At 38.5% G+C, this 17007-nt stretch overlaps 1 protein-coding gene across 2 annotated transcripts; it reads right to left on the bottom strand.

Annotated features, from left to right (window-relative positions):
* Window positions 1–310: 310 nt before the first annotated feature.
* Window positions 311–3610, bottom strand: LOC137056227 (serine/threonine-protein kinase pim-2-like). Of its 2 annotated transcripts, none has more exons than XM_067430246.1 (6): window positions 3428–3610; window positions 3179–3273; window positions 3046–3096; window positions 2409–2790; window positions 2133–2312; window positions 311–1319 (listed from the first exon to the last, which is right to left on the bottom strand). In XM_067430246.1, exons 1-6 carry the CDS (start codon window positions 3546–3548, stop codon window positions 1228–1230), a joined length of 921 nt encoding a protein of 306 aa, XP_067286347.1. In that variant the 5' UTR covers window positions 3549–3610; the 3' UTR covers window positions 311–1227. The 2 variants fall into 2 exon arrangements, with proteins under 2 accessions (XP_067286347.1, XP_067286348.1); XM_067430247.1 differs by having other exon boundaries at window positions 311–950.
* Between the last annotated feature and the right edge of the window lie 13397 nt (window positions 3611–17007).

The following is a 17007-nucleotide window of genomic DNA, read 5'->3' as shown; positions in this document are numbered from 1 at the left end:
CGAGATGCATTCTGGGATACCTGTCTGTCTCAAGTCGGCTAAAGTCACCTCTTGATGCATCCTTGATAAAAGGACACATCCGGGGATTTAAACTATTCTTGGCTAGATGTAAACTTTGAAATGGAACAGTATTGGGCAGCGACTGATGACGTTTACCAGAAGTAGAAGCGTTCAGAATACTGTACGGTAGTAAAGCAAAAATTAACTATATGAATAAAATAATACTTGGAAAATTTGACTTCACTTTTCTGATGGATTATTTTAAATCAAATAACAGAATAAAAGAAACACATCTGAATTAAATGCCTATATTTTTTTAACTGAAGGGGTGTCAATAAACTGAATGAATTGATTGTAGCTACTCAGTTAGCTTAGGGGCTATGATGAATAATTAAAGCTTTGCAAATTAACAATTCCACGAATTATAAAAACATGAATTTAAAGGTGAAGTATCTAAAAACAATTCCATTAAATTTATGAGAAAAAATAAAAATTTCCCCGCAAAACTTTGTTCTCAATTTGTTCATGCTAAAAATATCAGTATTGCGTGAGCGTGTTTTAGCGTTTCCTGCAGGTTTCAATTTCTGTACAGACGAATCTTTTGCTTTTGACTACGAGTGAATCTCCAGTTGTCACTGATGATTGTCGTTTGGACCTTTCTGGATTACAATCCGCCATCAAAATGACCAGTTTAAATATTCCAGCTGCTGTGAGTAAAGATCGGTCGTATATAAGGCGCTATATAAATAAAGATGACTTGTCTTGACGTTTAAAATCAAAGCAAATGTGGCTGTGATGACTGATGACTTCTTCCCAGTCTTGCAGTCTCTCGTGTTCTTGCTCAGACGTGGACAGGCTCTGAGTTCTCAGTCAGGTTGGGGTTGGACATCAGGCTTCGGCTCAAGTCTCGAGCTCAAGCCCTCCACCAAGGACAGCAAGTATGTTGTTTCCTATTCAATACAAAGATTATATGAACAAGTCAACTCATGAATCATGATTTTTAGAGTTTATTACACTGTATATTTCCCTGTTTATTACAGTAAAGCCGCTTTGAAATGATCTGTATTGTATGAAGCACTTCATAAATGAAGGTGACTTGACTATAACAAGAACGCAAATTTGAAATAAGACAAATGATAATAATCCTACTCTGTCTGTTACACTTCCTCACACCTGCTGAAATCACTGATCGAGTGAATCTCCTGAACTTCTCCAATCTACAGAAGGTCATCTCATCCATCTATGTCGTGACATCTGCTCTAACGTTGGCCGTTTAGTTGGATCCCGGGCTAGGCACTGGCTAATCAGATCCCTGTATTCTGTACAAATTTTAATAAGGAGTTAGTCATTCATCTATGAAAACAGCATCTAAAACATGATTATTATACTGTAAAATGTTCTTCAGCTTTACTTTAAAAGTGAAGTATGTAGTTTCTGTCACACTAGTGGCACAGGCCGGAATTACAAAATAAATAATATTTTCAAAAAACCTTGCAACGGCCCCTTTTGTTCATTACGTCTTCCCCAACATCACAAACACAGCTCTTGTTTAAGGTTCAACATATTAGGAATACTTTCAGCGGTGTTGCATTTGTCTTTATGAAAATGTATCTTTCTGAACGGGAGCATGACTATGATATATCATTAGCTCTGTTTTCTGTTCACCATCAGCTCTGTTTCTGTTCAGTTTTCTGTGTTGGTTGATTGTTTGTATTGTTCTGTATTTTTACTTGTTATTAATTTTTTTTTATTTTTTCCCTTTGTTGCACTTTGGGATTCTTCGGAATGAAAATTGCATTATAAATGAAATCTATTATTATTATTATTATTATTATTGAAGCGTGCTTTGTATCACAATGCTTTGTTCACTTTGACATGTTCATGACTTGTGTAAGGTATAAATGCAGCGAATTTTGTTTTTCACTTCTTTAGCTAAATTTCTTTTCCCATGGCTCCACCTGCTACAGTAGCCACGCCCCAAACTCTCGCTATACGTTGAGCTATATATAATCTTACATACTTCATCTTTAACTGTTTCTGTTCAGAGCCTTTGCTTTGTGTGTGTGTGTGTGTGTGTGTGTGTGTGTGTGTGTGTGTGTGTGTTATCAATGTTGTCAATATGATTCACTCACTTTTGGATAAGTTGTGGTACATTAATGGAATTTTGGCTTCTCTGATTTGTTTCCAATTGGGAAAGGGATGAAATACGTGCACCATAGTGAACAACAGCACTCCTAGAGCCCACACATTTGCTGGTACGGCGTGGAAACGAGGCTCTGTTAAGACTTCAGGTGGGCAGTAATACGGTAGTCCTGTAAACAAGACATTTGCACATTGATGAGCTTTTTTTTTAAAGCATTTAATAATAAGTCACTACATTCAGGTTTTCACACTCTCAAAATGCTCACCAGCGTATGTTCTGCTCTCGTAGCCATCACTGCTAAATAGCTGACCGCAGCCAAAGTCTATCAGCTTGAGCTCCAACGTCCTTTCATTCAACAGGAAATTCTCCGCATGAATGTCATTATGAAAAACACCATGCTCGATGCAGACCTGTACTGCCAGCAGAGCCTGTCGCATGATGAACCGTGCTGTGGGTTCATACAGGATGGGTTTACGAACGATGTAGTCCCGCAAGCTCATGCAAGGCTCCGGGAACTCCATAACAAGAGTGAATTTTCCAGGATGTTCAAACCACTCGTATAGCTGTATGATGAGCGGGCTTATGGGTTTTCGCCTCATCATCAGCAGCAGCGCCACTTCTGTAACGAGAGGTTTGGGATGCCCAGGCTAGAGAAAAATATTAATCAGAAGGTTAGCTGAGTAAAAATATGAAGAAAATATATCACAGTATCTTTGAAAAAGTCCTTTTTTTTAAAGTATCTTTTTAGATACATTCAAAAGAGCCTTTTCAGCTCAAAGTTATTTGGTGCCTCTAGGCTTATTTGTCAATCACATTTACAGTTAATGCTTTCTACGGGTGTATTAACTACAGTAATCTGCACTGAAACGACTAAATACATATTCAGGTTTTGGCCAACTTACAATATAGAGATAACGATTGTTTTCAGTCTTGCTTAACTGCTTGATGGCAACCTGCAACAAAAAAGAAAGTTAGTTTGAAATATGTTTTGATGCATTCAAGAGCAAAATGTTTGAACAATTCAGTCAGATTTACCTTTTTGCCATCAAATTTGCGTGTTCCCTTGTACACGCTGCCAAATCCTCCGGATCCAAGCATCTCTCCCACATTATAGAGAGACTCAAAAGACTCTGAAAAACAAACAGAAAAATATGAGAAATATATGACCTAAAATTTTTTTTTTTAATATTTCCTCAAAACAAGCCATAAGCATTATTTTCAGTGAAAAACAAGATGACAATACTGTTTAAAACGATGTTGGAGAAATAATGATCAGCGATTTACCATCATTTAGCTTGACGCCGGAGGGATCTGACGCAGATGATGATGGCTCAGGATCAGGGGAAAAAGGCTCCACAACATCCACAGCACTACTGAGACAACAGCAGCAGACAGAACTCTTCATAGCCTTCCATACCCTCTTGAAGAAAGAACGAATTCTTTTCCCTTTCCCACATTCTGTAGGATTTTCTGAAATGAAGATTTTCATTTGAATGACGTCAAATTAAGCAACGATATAATGACATAACTTACATTTAACTTTGACATTTTCATCTGTAATGTTATAAATCCAAAGTAATGGAAATACTTCCAGGCTATCCTCCTGATTTCTAGATAATGCCTGCATAAATGTCCCAAAATCTTATTTTACAAATATTAGTGGTCACAATATAGTTATTTTTCTTGCTTTATCTGATCTTTTTGGCTTCATTTGACCAAATCAGTTCTGGTAATGGCAAATATAATATATTTATGTTATATTAAATACAATATATTTAAATAAACGTTAATTTTTAAATGCATAGCTATGTGTTATTTATGCCATAATAAATGTAATATGTAATATGACAGCCAGTTTGACAATTTTCTGTGTATTTGACAATTCAAAAGCAAAAAGTCTTGAAATAGAATTCTATTCTGGATTGTTTGCCGTCTGAGAAGCGGCTTTCTGTGCGCAAGTTTCGGGTGTGTGTCAGACAGCACAAGTACCACTGAGTTCATGGCTTATTGAGAATTAGATTTTGAATTCTCTCTGAATGTTCTGAAAATGTTCTGACGAATGTCCAATTAAAATATTTCTAAAACAAAAAAAAATGTCAGCGAAGTTGTGCTGAGCAACAGTAAATGTGAACGGACATTACCATGATAAAAACTTGAAGCAGTTATGCATGAAATAGCAAAATCTCTGTCTGTACACTTTACACTGGCCAGCCTTATTTCAGTCTCACCTGTTGAGATCTTGTTCAGGGGAGAAGCCTCCACGGCACCCTGAACATTTCGGCCATTAGAAGTCCCTGTTGGCTCGACAGGAACTTGACTTGGCAGCGGAGGGCACGACCAATCAGAGCTGTCAGACCTGCCCTGTTCCCTTCGGCTGTCCGATCCATCGCCACTCCACCTCCAAAGGACGTTGAATGAGCCTCTGCTGCTCAGGGACAAGGATGACATGATGCCCAGCGAAGAATCTGTGGAAGCAGTTCTTCTGGATCCGAAATGGCCTGAGTCGGGAAAATTTCAGACATCAAATCAGCCATTGAAAACAGAAATAGAAACGGAGCCATAACTTCTTTATTAAAAGCCTATTCTTACCAATGCAAGAGCATTTAGATGAAGTTGAAGATGAAGATGAAGAGAATGGATGTTCATCCTCATCTGAGCTCTGTTGGCTGTCGCTCTGCAGCGTCCTGTCAGCCTGACCTGTGGACACAGAAACAGAAAACTCAGACAGAGACAGAGGTGCTAAATGTCTACAACTGAATTCTCACTGGTAAAAATGCCATTATGACTAGCAACACTGGGAACAATTTAAGATTGCTAATATTAAAATTGCTAATTATTTAAGTTATTAACAGTTTAACTAATCTGTCATGGGCCGATCCGGACTGAAATATTACGGAGGTAGAGGTGTTAGGAATATTGTATGGTAATAAAACAAAATTATCCAAATAAAATTATCTTTAGGCTATATGAATAAAATAAAACTTAAAAACGTTGCCTTCACTTTTCCGATGGATTCTTTTAAATCAAATCTATGAAATACATCTGAATTAAAGACTACGAGTGAATCTCCAGTTGTCACTGATGATTGTCGTTTGGACCTTTCTGGATTACAATCCGCCATCAAAATGACAAGTTTAATTATTTCAGCTGCTGTGAGTAAAGGCTATAAATGATCCGCCACCTGCAGCATCCTCAGATGCGATACTACTACTAGCCGGACTCCTTCTTTATACAGATGTGACGTAAAGACGCAAAGACATGCTCGAATTTCCAGCAGAAACCCACCAGTACCACTCAAATTATAAAACATTATTACAAGCTTACCGCTGTGAATCGGACTAAGGTAAGAAGATCATTTTGAACACTGGCTGGTTATGAACTTGCTCAAAAATTGATTTTGTCTTATTGAGATGTTTTGCTAACATTACCATTAAATTAAGAAAGCGTTATTTCTAAATGTTCCCTGAATGTTCAAAACGTCCAGTTTTTTTCAATGTTTCAAAAATGCTTTTCTCTTGGTTAAAGGAACATTCTATTTTATAATTTTGCATTATGGGAACATTACTTTTGAATTTTCTCTGAATGTTCTGACGAATATCCAATAAAAATATTTCACACACAAAAAAAGAGAAAATTTCAGCATAGTTGTGCTGAGCAGCAGTAAATGTGAACGGACATTACCATGATAAAAACTTGAAGCAGTTATGCATGAAATAGCAAAATCTCTGTCTGTACACTTTACACTGGCCAGCCTTATTTCAGTCTCACCTGTTGAGATCTTGTTCAGGGGAGAAGCCTCCACGGCACCCTGAACATTTCGGCCATTAGAAGTCCCTGTTGGCTCGACAGGAACTTGACCTGGCAGCGGAGGGCACGACCAATCAAAGCTGTCAGACCTGCCCTGTTCGCTTCGGCTGTCCGATTCATCGCCACTCCACCTCCAAAGGACGTTGACTGAGCCTCTGCTGCTCTGGGACAAGGATGACATGATGCCCAGCGAAGAATCTGTGGAAGCAGTTCTTCTGGATCCGAAATGGCCTGAGTCGGGAAAATGTCAGACATTAAATCAGCCATTGAAAACAGAAATAGAAACGGAGCCATAACTTCTTTATTAAAAGCCTATTCTTACCAATGCAAGAGCATTTAGATGAAGTTGAAGATGAAGATGAAGAGAATGGATGTTCATCCTCATCTGAGCTCTGTTGGCTGTCGCTCTGCAGCGTCCTGTCAGCCTGACCTGTGGACACAGAAACAGAAAACTCAGACAGAGACAGAGGTGCTAAATGTCTACAACTGAATTCTCACTGGTAAAAATGCCATTATGACTAGTAACACTGAGAACAATTTAAGATTGCTAATATTAAAATTGCTAATTTAATCATAAGAAATATTTGTACTCAAAACACATTTAACAGATTATTTAAGTTATTAACAGTTTAACTAATCTGTCATGGGCCGATCCGGACTGAAATATTACGGAGGTAGAGGTGTTAGGAATATTGTATGGTAATAAAACAAAATTATCCAAATAAAATTATCTTTAGGCTATATGAATAAAATAAAACTTCAAAACGTTGTCTTCACTTTTCCGATGGATTCTTTTAAATCAAATCAATGAAATACATCTGAATTAAATGCCTATATTTTTTTAACGGAAGGGGTGTCAATAAACTGAATGAATTGATTGTAGCTACTCAGTTAGCTTAGGGGCTATGATGAATAATTAAGGATTTGCAAATTAACAATTCCACGAATTATAAAAACATGAATTTAAAGGTGAAGTATCTAAAAACAATTCCATTAAATTTATGACAAAAAAAAAAAATTCCCTGCAAAACTTTGTTCTCAAATTGTTCATGCTAAAAACATCAGTATTGCGTGACTACATGTATTTAGCGTGTTTTAGCGTTTCCTGCAGGTTTCAATTTCTGTACAGACGAATCTTTTGCTTTTGACTACGAGTGAATCTCCAGTTGTCACTGATGATTGTCGTTTGGACCTTTCTGGATTACAATCCGCCATCAAAATGACAAGTTTAATTATTTCAGCTGCTGTGAGTAAAGGCTATAAATGATCCGCCACCTGCAGCATCCTCAGATGCGATACTACTACTAGCCGGACTCCTTCTTTATACAGATGTGACGTAAAGACGCAAAGACATGCTCGAATTTCCAGCAGAAACCCACCAGTACCACTCAAATTATAAAACATTATTACAAGCTTACCGCTGTGAATCGGACTAAGGTAAGAAGATCATTTTGAACACTGGCTGGTTATGAACTTGCTCAAAAATTGATTTTGGCTTATTGAGAACATTTTGCTAATGTTAATATTAAATTAAGAAAGCGTTATTTCTAAATTTTCCCTGAATGTTCAAAACGTCCAGTTTTTTCAGTGTTTCAATTTTTTTTTTAATTTGGTTAAAGGAACATTCTATTTTATAATTTTGCCTTATGGTAACGTTACTTTTGAATGTTCTGAAGAATGTCCAATTAAAGTATTTCTAAACAAAAATAATAATAATAATTTTAGCAAAACATTTCTGAGCAAAAGTAAATGTGAACGGACATTACCATGATAAAAACTTGAAGAAGTTATGCATGAAATAGCAAAATCTCTGTCTGTACACTTTACACTGGCCAGCCTTATTTCAGTCTCACCTGTTGAGATCTTGTTCAGGGGAGAAGCCTCCACGGCACCCTGAACATTTCGGCCATTAGAAGTCCCTGTTGGCTCGACAGGAACTTGACCTGGCAGCGGAGGGCACGACCAATCAAAGCTGTCAGACCTGCCCTGTTCCCTTCGGCTGTCCGATTCATCGCCGCTCCACCTCCAAATGACATTGTACGAGCCTCTGCTGCTCAGGGACAAGGATGACACGATGCCCAGCGAAGATTCTGTGGAAGCAGTTCTTCTGGATCCGAAATGGCCTGAGTCGGGAAAATGTCAGACATCAAATCAGCCATTGAAGACAGAAATAGAAACGGAGCCATAACTTCTTTATTAAAAGCCTATTCTTACCAATGCAAGAGCATTTAGATGAAGTTGAAGATGAAGATGAAGAGAATGGATGTTCATCCTCATCTGAGCTCTGTTGGCTGTCGCTCTGCAGCGTCCTGTCAGCCTGACCTGTGGACACAGAAACAGAAAACTCAGACAGAGACAGAGGTGCTAAATGTCTACAACTGAATTCTCACTGGTAAAAATGCCATTATGACTAGCAACACTGGGAACAATTTAAGATTGCTAATATTAAAATTAAATGTTCCCTAAATGTTTAAAACATATTTATTTTTTCTTGGTTAAAGGAACGTTCTAGTTTATACTTTTTCATTATGGTAACTTTACTTTTGAATGTTCTCTAGATGTTCTGAAAATGTTAGACGAATGTCCAATTCAAATCTTTTCTAAAAAAATTAAGAAACTTTCAGCGAAATTGTTCTGAGCAACAGTAAATGTGAACGGACATTACCATGATAAAAACTTGAAGCAGTTATGCATGAAATAGCAAAATCTCTGTCTGTACACTTTACACTGGCCAGCCTTATTTCAGTCTCACCTGTTGAGATCTTGTTCAGGATAGACGCCTCCACGGCACCCTGAACATTTCGGCCATTATAAGTCCCTGTTGGCTCGACAGGAACTTGACCTGGCAGCGGAGGGCACGACCAATCAAAGCTGTCCGATCCACTCCTGGATCTGGAGTGGCCTGAGTCTGGAAAATTTTAGACATCAAATCAGCCATTGAAATTAGAAATAGAAATGGAGCCATAACTTCTTTATTAAAATACTATTCTGACCCATGCAAGAGCATTTAGATGAAGATGAAGTGAGCGGATGTTCATCATCATCTGAGCTCTGTTGGCTGTCGCTCTGCCGCGTCCTCTTCCTGTCAGCCTGACCTGTGGACACAAAAACAGAAAACTCAGACAGAGACGGAGGTGCTAAATATCTGGGAAGGGCCTGGATCTGGGTCGGGTCTGGCAGCGGATCGCGGTCATCAGAACTGGGTCCCCAAATCTCCTGACCAGCCATCTGAGAGAAAGCAGCTCTTCTGGATCTGGAACGCCCTGAGTCTGGAATATTTCACATATCACATAATGTTAGTTGGTCATTTTTCAATAATAATCAATAAACAATGTCAGTGATCAATGTCAGTGAACAAATATTGTTACCAGGGCCGTTTCTAGCCTTTCTGGCACCCTAGGCAAGATTTATATGCCCCCCATTTTTTTTTTTTTTTTTTTTTTTAAAACTATAACTTATAAAGCAAATATGACTTCCTTATTTCATGGGCATATTGTACATGCATTAATCGAATAATGTAGCTAGGTTTATTATCACTGAGATCACAGATGTTGGGGGCGTTTGGGGGCATGCTCCCCCTGAGGCATAAGTTCATAAAAAAGGGCCTAGTGACGCCTATGTTTATGACAGTAGTAGCCTACTTGATCAATTTAAACAGCTATCTCTGATGTAATGTTTTTTTTATTCAAATGAACTGCTATAATGTTCTGCAGCTGTAATAAATGAGCATGGCGTGTGGTCCATCCAGTACTAATATTCAGTGTAATGTTTTGCTCAACGTTATGATAGAGCGACCAGCTTAGTAGAGAACAAGTAAACAAGTAGACTAGCATACCTGTATATTTCGCTTTCTTTTTTATATTTCCTCTTTTTTCTTTTTACGATACTTAGCCCGCTGCTGGCTTTGACCTTTTCATGATGATGAAACTAAAGCACGCTGTAACGAGTAGAAATATAGTGTGGCCCCTTTAAGAGTTGCGTGCGCTCCCTGCAAACGAAGTCTGCATTTTGTGTATGTGCGCACTGAGTCTTGAGCTCCCATGTGTGGGGATTATTTTCTGTTTTCTGTTGGTAACAGTCATTTTGTTTTATTAAGTAATGCTGTGGACAGAAAGGGAGTTTGTGATGAGAGTTCAGCGGGGAATAAAGTGCGATCTGTTTGATGTTAATCGCCTCCGTGTCCACTCCAGTTACATTAAGTGAGCTATCCGCATTTTTCACTCGGACACAAGCGTTTCAACGGCACGGATGACAACGTTACCTGCCGCCCTCTACGTGATTTCATTACAGCAGCGCCACTATCACCAGGGCGACTTCACTCCAATCATCACAACTAATTATAATGCTTTGAAATACCAAAAGTGTGAAATATTAATAATGAAATATATATGAAATAACTAAAAAATCTTGTTGGGGCGGGGGCTCACTGGCGCCCCCCAGCTGTTTGCGCCCTAGGCGACCGCCTAGTTTGCCTATGCCTAGAAACGGCACTGATTGTTACTATAGTTACGTTACTCAAATTGAAAAGTTTTATTTCATATGCAAGGAATCAAATACATGTGATCACTAAGCAGAGAACATTGGGGAATTTTTAACCTTACACAATTTTCTTCACATTAATGTAGTCAATCATTGTACAACATCAAACCATAAACAAGTGAAAACCAAAAGCACACTCACCTCCTCTTTCACCCATCATGTGAGCCATCGACATCCTTCGAGTGCAAACTGCAATAAAAAACAACACAACACAAAACACAATACAATACAAAATACAATAATCTACAACTCTCCTTAGAAATACTGCCTCCCAAAATAAAAAAATTAAACAAAAAAATTTAATAAAACTCCAAACTCCTTCTAAAATAATAAAAGAATAATAAATTAAAAGTATCTTCAAAGATAAAATGAACAAAAATATAACTTTTTAAAGGATATTATCTTCCGATGTTCTTCAAGAATAAAAGTCTCTCCGAAATTTGCTTCAAAATCGCAAAATCAGCAGCACAGAAAATATTCTGCAAGTGCGTGAATTGGTCAATTGAACCAACAGATAGCGATCGGTTGGCGTGTGTATATTTGTATTCAGAATTCATATCACGCGTCGCTATAGCAACTAAAATGCACGCGCATGTCTATGGTATATGCGTTCAGAATTCATAACACACGTCGCTGTAGCAACAAAAATTGCACGTGCATGAGCAAAGCACGTGATCACACATCCAATCTGAATACTTTATTAAATAGCTACAAACTTAACTTTGACGTTTTTTTAAAATAAGATGTATGGTTTCTGAACAGTCATTATTAGGGCCCAAGCCCTGAAAGGGCGCAGAGCCCTATTGTTCTTCTAAGGATTATTATTATTAGGGCCCAAGCCCTGAAAGGGCGCAGAGCCCTATTGTTCTTCTAAGGATTATTAGGGCCCAAGCCCTGAAAGGGCGCAGAGCCCTATTGTTCTTCTAAGGACAATTTAGCTCTTTCGACTATTTGGGCACTTTCGGGGCCCTTATCATGCTCAAAAACTCTTGAAACTTTGCACACCCATCGGAATTTGCGGCCATCAGGGCCGGACCAAAGCTGGTACCTGGGCGTGGCAGGGGGGCTCGACAGCGCCCCCTAAAGTGGGGTCTGAAAACATGGTCTATAAATCAAACACACTTGCACGTACATATATGAAACTCGGTACACATATAGATCTCATCGGGCCAAACAACTTTCGTGCTCTAAATTATGTGTCAGCCCAACAGGAAGCGAGCTATTATGGGTTGTTCGGAAAACGCATGCTCTGGAATTTGCGATACTCCTCCTAGACGATTCACCCGATCAGCACCAAACTCGGTCAGCATGAAGGCAAGACACTGAGGATGCTAAATTGCGAGCAACTTTTTGATATCTCAAACGGTTAGGCTGTGGCGAGGAGACGAATTTATGGCGAGAAAAGGGAAACAGGAAGTGTATTTTAACTTCTGCATTCATTAATTCATTTTGATTAAACTTCAGCTGTGTGTTCGTTGTAAGAGGCTGATCACATGGATATGACTTTTGTGAGTCAAAGTTATAGCGCCACCAACTGGCAGCAGGAAGTGTGTCACTTTCAAAATGCTTTGAAATCACCATCTTATTTTTACCCGATTTACTTCAAACTTCATCAGTATAATGTCAAACCATAGCAGATATAAAGCTGGTAAGCACTTCCTGATATTGTATATACTGTTGCCACGGCAACACATCAAACTATAACATTCTTTTTCGCTGCTTTTGAGACTCTTAAAATGCTTCAAATTACATGAAACTCAACACACACATCAGACATGCTGTCCAGTAGATAAGGGCAAAGACTTAAAAACGGGCATGGTGGAGGAGCTCAGTAGCGCCATCTTTTAACAAAAGTAATGCAATCTTTTGTCAAAAATGGGGGGGTTAGTTTTATCTTTAGTCACCAAACTCTGTATATATATTGTTCTCTTTGAGCCGAACAACTTTCTAATTTACAGTCATTAGCTCCGACGAACAGGAACTGAGATATTTAGGGCTTAAGGTGTGAGGACCTTATTGTAATTGCTCAAACCATCATTTTTCTTTTCCCAAATGAATTACATTTTTGAGGGCCTAAACACGCATGAAAACTCATGAAACTTTGCACACACATCAGAAGTGGTGAAAACATACATCTGATATGGGTTTCAGAATTAGGTGTGGCAAAATGGTTCGATAGCGCCACCTGCAAAATTTAAATTAAGCGTCATTCGTGCTACGTTTCATGTATGAGTATGAAAATTCGGTAGACGCATTCAACAGCCCAATACCTACAAAAAAGACCCAAGGCGCCAAATCTGAAAAACCAACAGGAAGTGAGATATTTTGAATTTTCTTTGGTAAATTGGTGCAGTTTTTGCCTTTGCCAGGCGTTGTACTTTAACAAACTTCTACTAGAGATTGAATCATATCAACATCGTATTTGCACAGTCTAATCTAAAGGACTTTGTGGTGTTAAATTAGGAAGATCTTGAGTTTTCCCTGAAGGGTGTGTCCGTGGCGGCCTCACAAATGTTGATGTTTCGCCATGACACAGGAATTTGTTGTACCTCAGGCATACAATGTCCGATCTGCCTCAAACTTCACATGTTTGACAAGAGTCCTGGCCTGAAGACATCTACATTCCAATATTCAGTCAAAGTTACTTTCACCCGATTTACTTCAAACTTCATCAGTATAATGTGAAAACATGACAGATATAGACATACAAATGGATTCCTGATATTTTATATACTGTTGCTATGGCAAAGTGTCAGTTTAATTATCTTTTTGGGTGTTTTTTAGACTTGCATGCTTGAAATTGTGTGTGTGCGTGTGCGTGTGCGTGTGTTTTCTATACATGGGCTTTACAGAAGGTCATTCTGTTTTTGAAAAGACACATGTCTTAAAATTAATTATTTACTGATAAAAATCAAATTGATTTAAAAAGTAAATTTCACATGATTTTCTAGTTTATAAGTTGTCTGGATATCACCAGACCAAGCTCAATTTAAGATTGATCAATGAGCATTATTTGAATGACTCTGTATGCAATTGGATAGTAAACTAAACAGACTACTAAACTCGCCAATAGCGTGCCAGGTGAATAAGTCTGTGATTTGTTCCCGCAAAAGTGTAACAGAAGCAGTAGAAATGAATGTACAGGTTTTCAGACTGTGTTGCAGGGCGAAGTCAAATCGCTGGCAGATCAGGCTGGGTTTACCCAGTCAGTCTAAGTAAATTTTATAATAAAGTTTATAATAAACTTCCATACAATTTAGACGCGCATCTTACTCTTACCTGACACTAATATTAAAATCATTGCTGCAGTTTCTGTGATTTGGCTCCAATTGGTAATTTTGTAATTAACATTTTTTATTGGATGCTACAAATATTGAAATGAAAGCATGCTTAATTGCATAAGATTGTAAATAGCTAAGGTAGGTCAAAAAAACACATGAAGAGAAGTGTTAGGATAATACAATATCACCATTCGGACGGTATTCTGCGCTCATTTGAAATTGATGTGACATCATCTGACATGAAATTGATTAATTAAATTTAATTGATCTCATAGTTGTGACTGTTGTGGTTCGTAGTCATAGCAGCACCAACTGCTGCAGTTAATGTGGTGAATCCAACTTCATTTGTAGGGCACTAACAATATAGTTTTATATAATTAGTTTAATAATTGTGTCAATAAAATAAAAAGACCATGAATTAAATACTGGCCTTCTGGACTTACAAAATTTTGAGCTGCAAAAGATAGCTTTGCACATATTTGAAAATTACCTATTATATCATATTACATTAGAATTCATCTATATTTAAATTACATCATGGGTGTGGCTTGTGGTCATAGCGGCACCAGCTGCTGCGGTAAATGTGGCATATTTGAGCGATTTTAAAATACTCTCCTGTTTAAATGCATATTGCCTGTCTTGCACAATTTGCCTGAAGCCACCGGGGTGGTGGTGCCACCGGCTTGGGCCCGTCATCGCTGCTCGCAGCTTTAATTTGTTATTATTATTATTATTATTATTTTTTTTTTTTTACGCGACTATTTGGGCATTTTTGGGGCCCTTCCCATGCTCGAAAACTCTTGAAACTTTGCACACGCATCAGAATGCGCGGCCATCAGGGCCGGGCTGAGGCTGGGACCCGGGCGTGGCAGGGGGGCTCGACAGCGCCCCCTAAAGTGGGGTCTGAAAACATGGTCTATAAATCAAACCAACTTGCACGTACATATATGAAACTCGGTACACATATAGAGCTCATCGGGCCGAACAACTTTCGTGCTCTAAGTTATGCGTCAGCCCAACAGGAAGTGAGCTATTATGGGTTGTTCGGAAAACGCATGCTGTGGAATTTGCGATACTCCTCCTAGACGATTCACCCGATCAGCACCAAACTCAGTCAGCATGAAGTCAAGACACTGAGAATGCCAAATTGCGAGCAACTTTCTGATTTCTCAAACGGTTTGGCCGTGGCGAAGAGACGAATTTATGGCGAGAAAAAGGAAACAGGAAGTGTGTTATAACTTTTGCATACATTCATTCATTTTGATGAAACTTCAGCTGTGTGTTCGTTGTAAGAGGCCGATCACATGGATATGACTTTTGTGAGACAAAGTTATAGCGCCACCAACTGGCAGCAGGAAGTGTGTCACTTTCAAAATTGCTTTAAATCCCCATCTTATTTTCACCCGATTTACTTCAAACTTCATCAGTATAATGTCAAAACATGGCAGATATAGACATATGAATGGATTCCTGATTCTAGAAAAACTGTTGTCATGGCAATGTGTCAAAGTCCAATAATCTTTTTTGGTGTTTTTGAGACTCTTCACATGCTTGAAATTGCATGAAACTCAACACACACATCAGACATGCTGTCCAGAAGATGCAAGCAAAGATTCAGAAACGGGCGTGGTAGAGGGGCTCAGTAGCGCCATCTTTTGTCCAAAGCGGGGGGTTAGTTTTATCTACATTCACCAAACTCGGTATATATATTGTACTTTTCGAGCCGGACAACTTTCTAATTTACTGTCATTAGCTCTGACCAACAGGAAGTCAGATAATTTGGTTGGAAGATAACAAGAAGTCGAAAGCGAGCTCTGAGTTTTTACCTTCTCCTCAAAAGCGATTCATTCAATCTCCTCCAAACTCGGACAACATGAAGTAAATATACAGAAGATGCTAAAATGTGAACGGTTATTGGATATCTCAAACGGTTTTCCCTTAGCAAAAGGCTAAAAAAGACAAAAGAGAGACACAAGTAACTGGTTCATAAATAAGGCTATACTCCCACCTGCTGGTTATTCTATAAAGCACACTGTTTTTTTTTTTTTTTTTCAACACTTATGCTCTCACTTAAATGACCAATAGAGGGCAATATTGTATAAGTTTTCAAGCAAAAAAACCTTACCTCTGTGTGTGTGTGTGTGTGAATGGTTTTCTAGCCTGGTGGGGACTTAAACCTGAATGCACACAGACTCATGGGGACTTCCCAATGGGTACAAAAGCTTATAAATCAAACAGAATGAGTTACTTTGAAAAGGTGAAAATGCAGAAAGTTGTGTGATGGGTAGGTTTAGGGGTAGGAGCAGTGTAGGAGGACAGAATATATGGTTTGTACAGCATAAAAACCATTACATCTATGGTGAGTCCCCAGAAAAAGATAGTGAACCAGACATGAGTGTGTGTGTGTGTGTGTGTGTGTGTGTGTGTGAGGGGCAGGGGCGGGGGGGTGAAGGGGGGTGTTGTTGATGGGGGGATGGGCTGAGCTGATTTGAGTTGCCTGCAGCATACTTCAGCATTACTACTGTGTGTGTGTGTGTGTGTGTGTGTGTGTGTGTGTGTGTGTGTGTGTGTGTGTGGGTGTGTGTGTGTGTGTGTGTGTGTGTTGTTCTAGCCTGGTGGGGACTTCAACCTGAATGCACACAGACTCATGGGGACACATGTCACTGTAGGGGCCTAAATTGAGGTCCCAATGGGTACAAAAGCTTATAAATCATACAGAATGAGTTATTTTGAAAATGTAAAAATGCAGAAAGTTTTGTGAAATGGGTAGGTTTAGGGGTAGGGGCAGGAGGACAGAATATATGGTTTGTAAAGCATAAAAACCATTACGTCTATGAGTCCCCAGAAAGATAGTGAACCAGACATGAGTGTGTGTGTGTGTGTGTGTGTGTGTGTGTGTGTGTGTGTGTGTGTGTGTGTGTGTGTGTGTGTGTGCGTGTGCGCTAAAAAGATTACCTCTCAATGCTGTGCTTTGGCCTGCATTAAATGTTAAAACATATTATTCTGGGTTTGAATAAAAAAATAAATGTATAAAACCAGTTTATTTGTAGGGCATTGACAATATTGTTTTATATAATTAGTTAAATAATTGTGTTAATACAAATAATTATTAATAAAACATAAATATTTAAAAAAAAATACTAACAAAGGAAAAAACACATTTAATTGTCTTTTTCAACAAAAAGTAATTGGTGTGTGTAACTTAAAAATGAGAAGATTAATGTTTAAGGACAAAAA

The sequence above is a fragment of the Pseudorasbora parva genome, chromosome 21, assembly GCF_024679245.1.
Source record: "Pseudorasbora parva isolate DD20220531a chromosome 21, ASM2467924v1, whole genome shotgun sequence".
In the NCBI taxonomy this organism is placed as follows: domain Eukaryota; kingdom Metazoa; phylum Chordata; class Actinopteri; order Cypriniformes; family Gobionidae; genus Pseudorasbora; species Pseudorasbora parva.
Note: the sequence above shows the minus strand (reverse complement) of the source record. Positions and strands in the feature narration are given on the sequence as shown.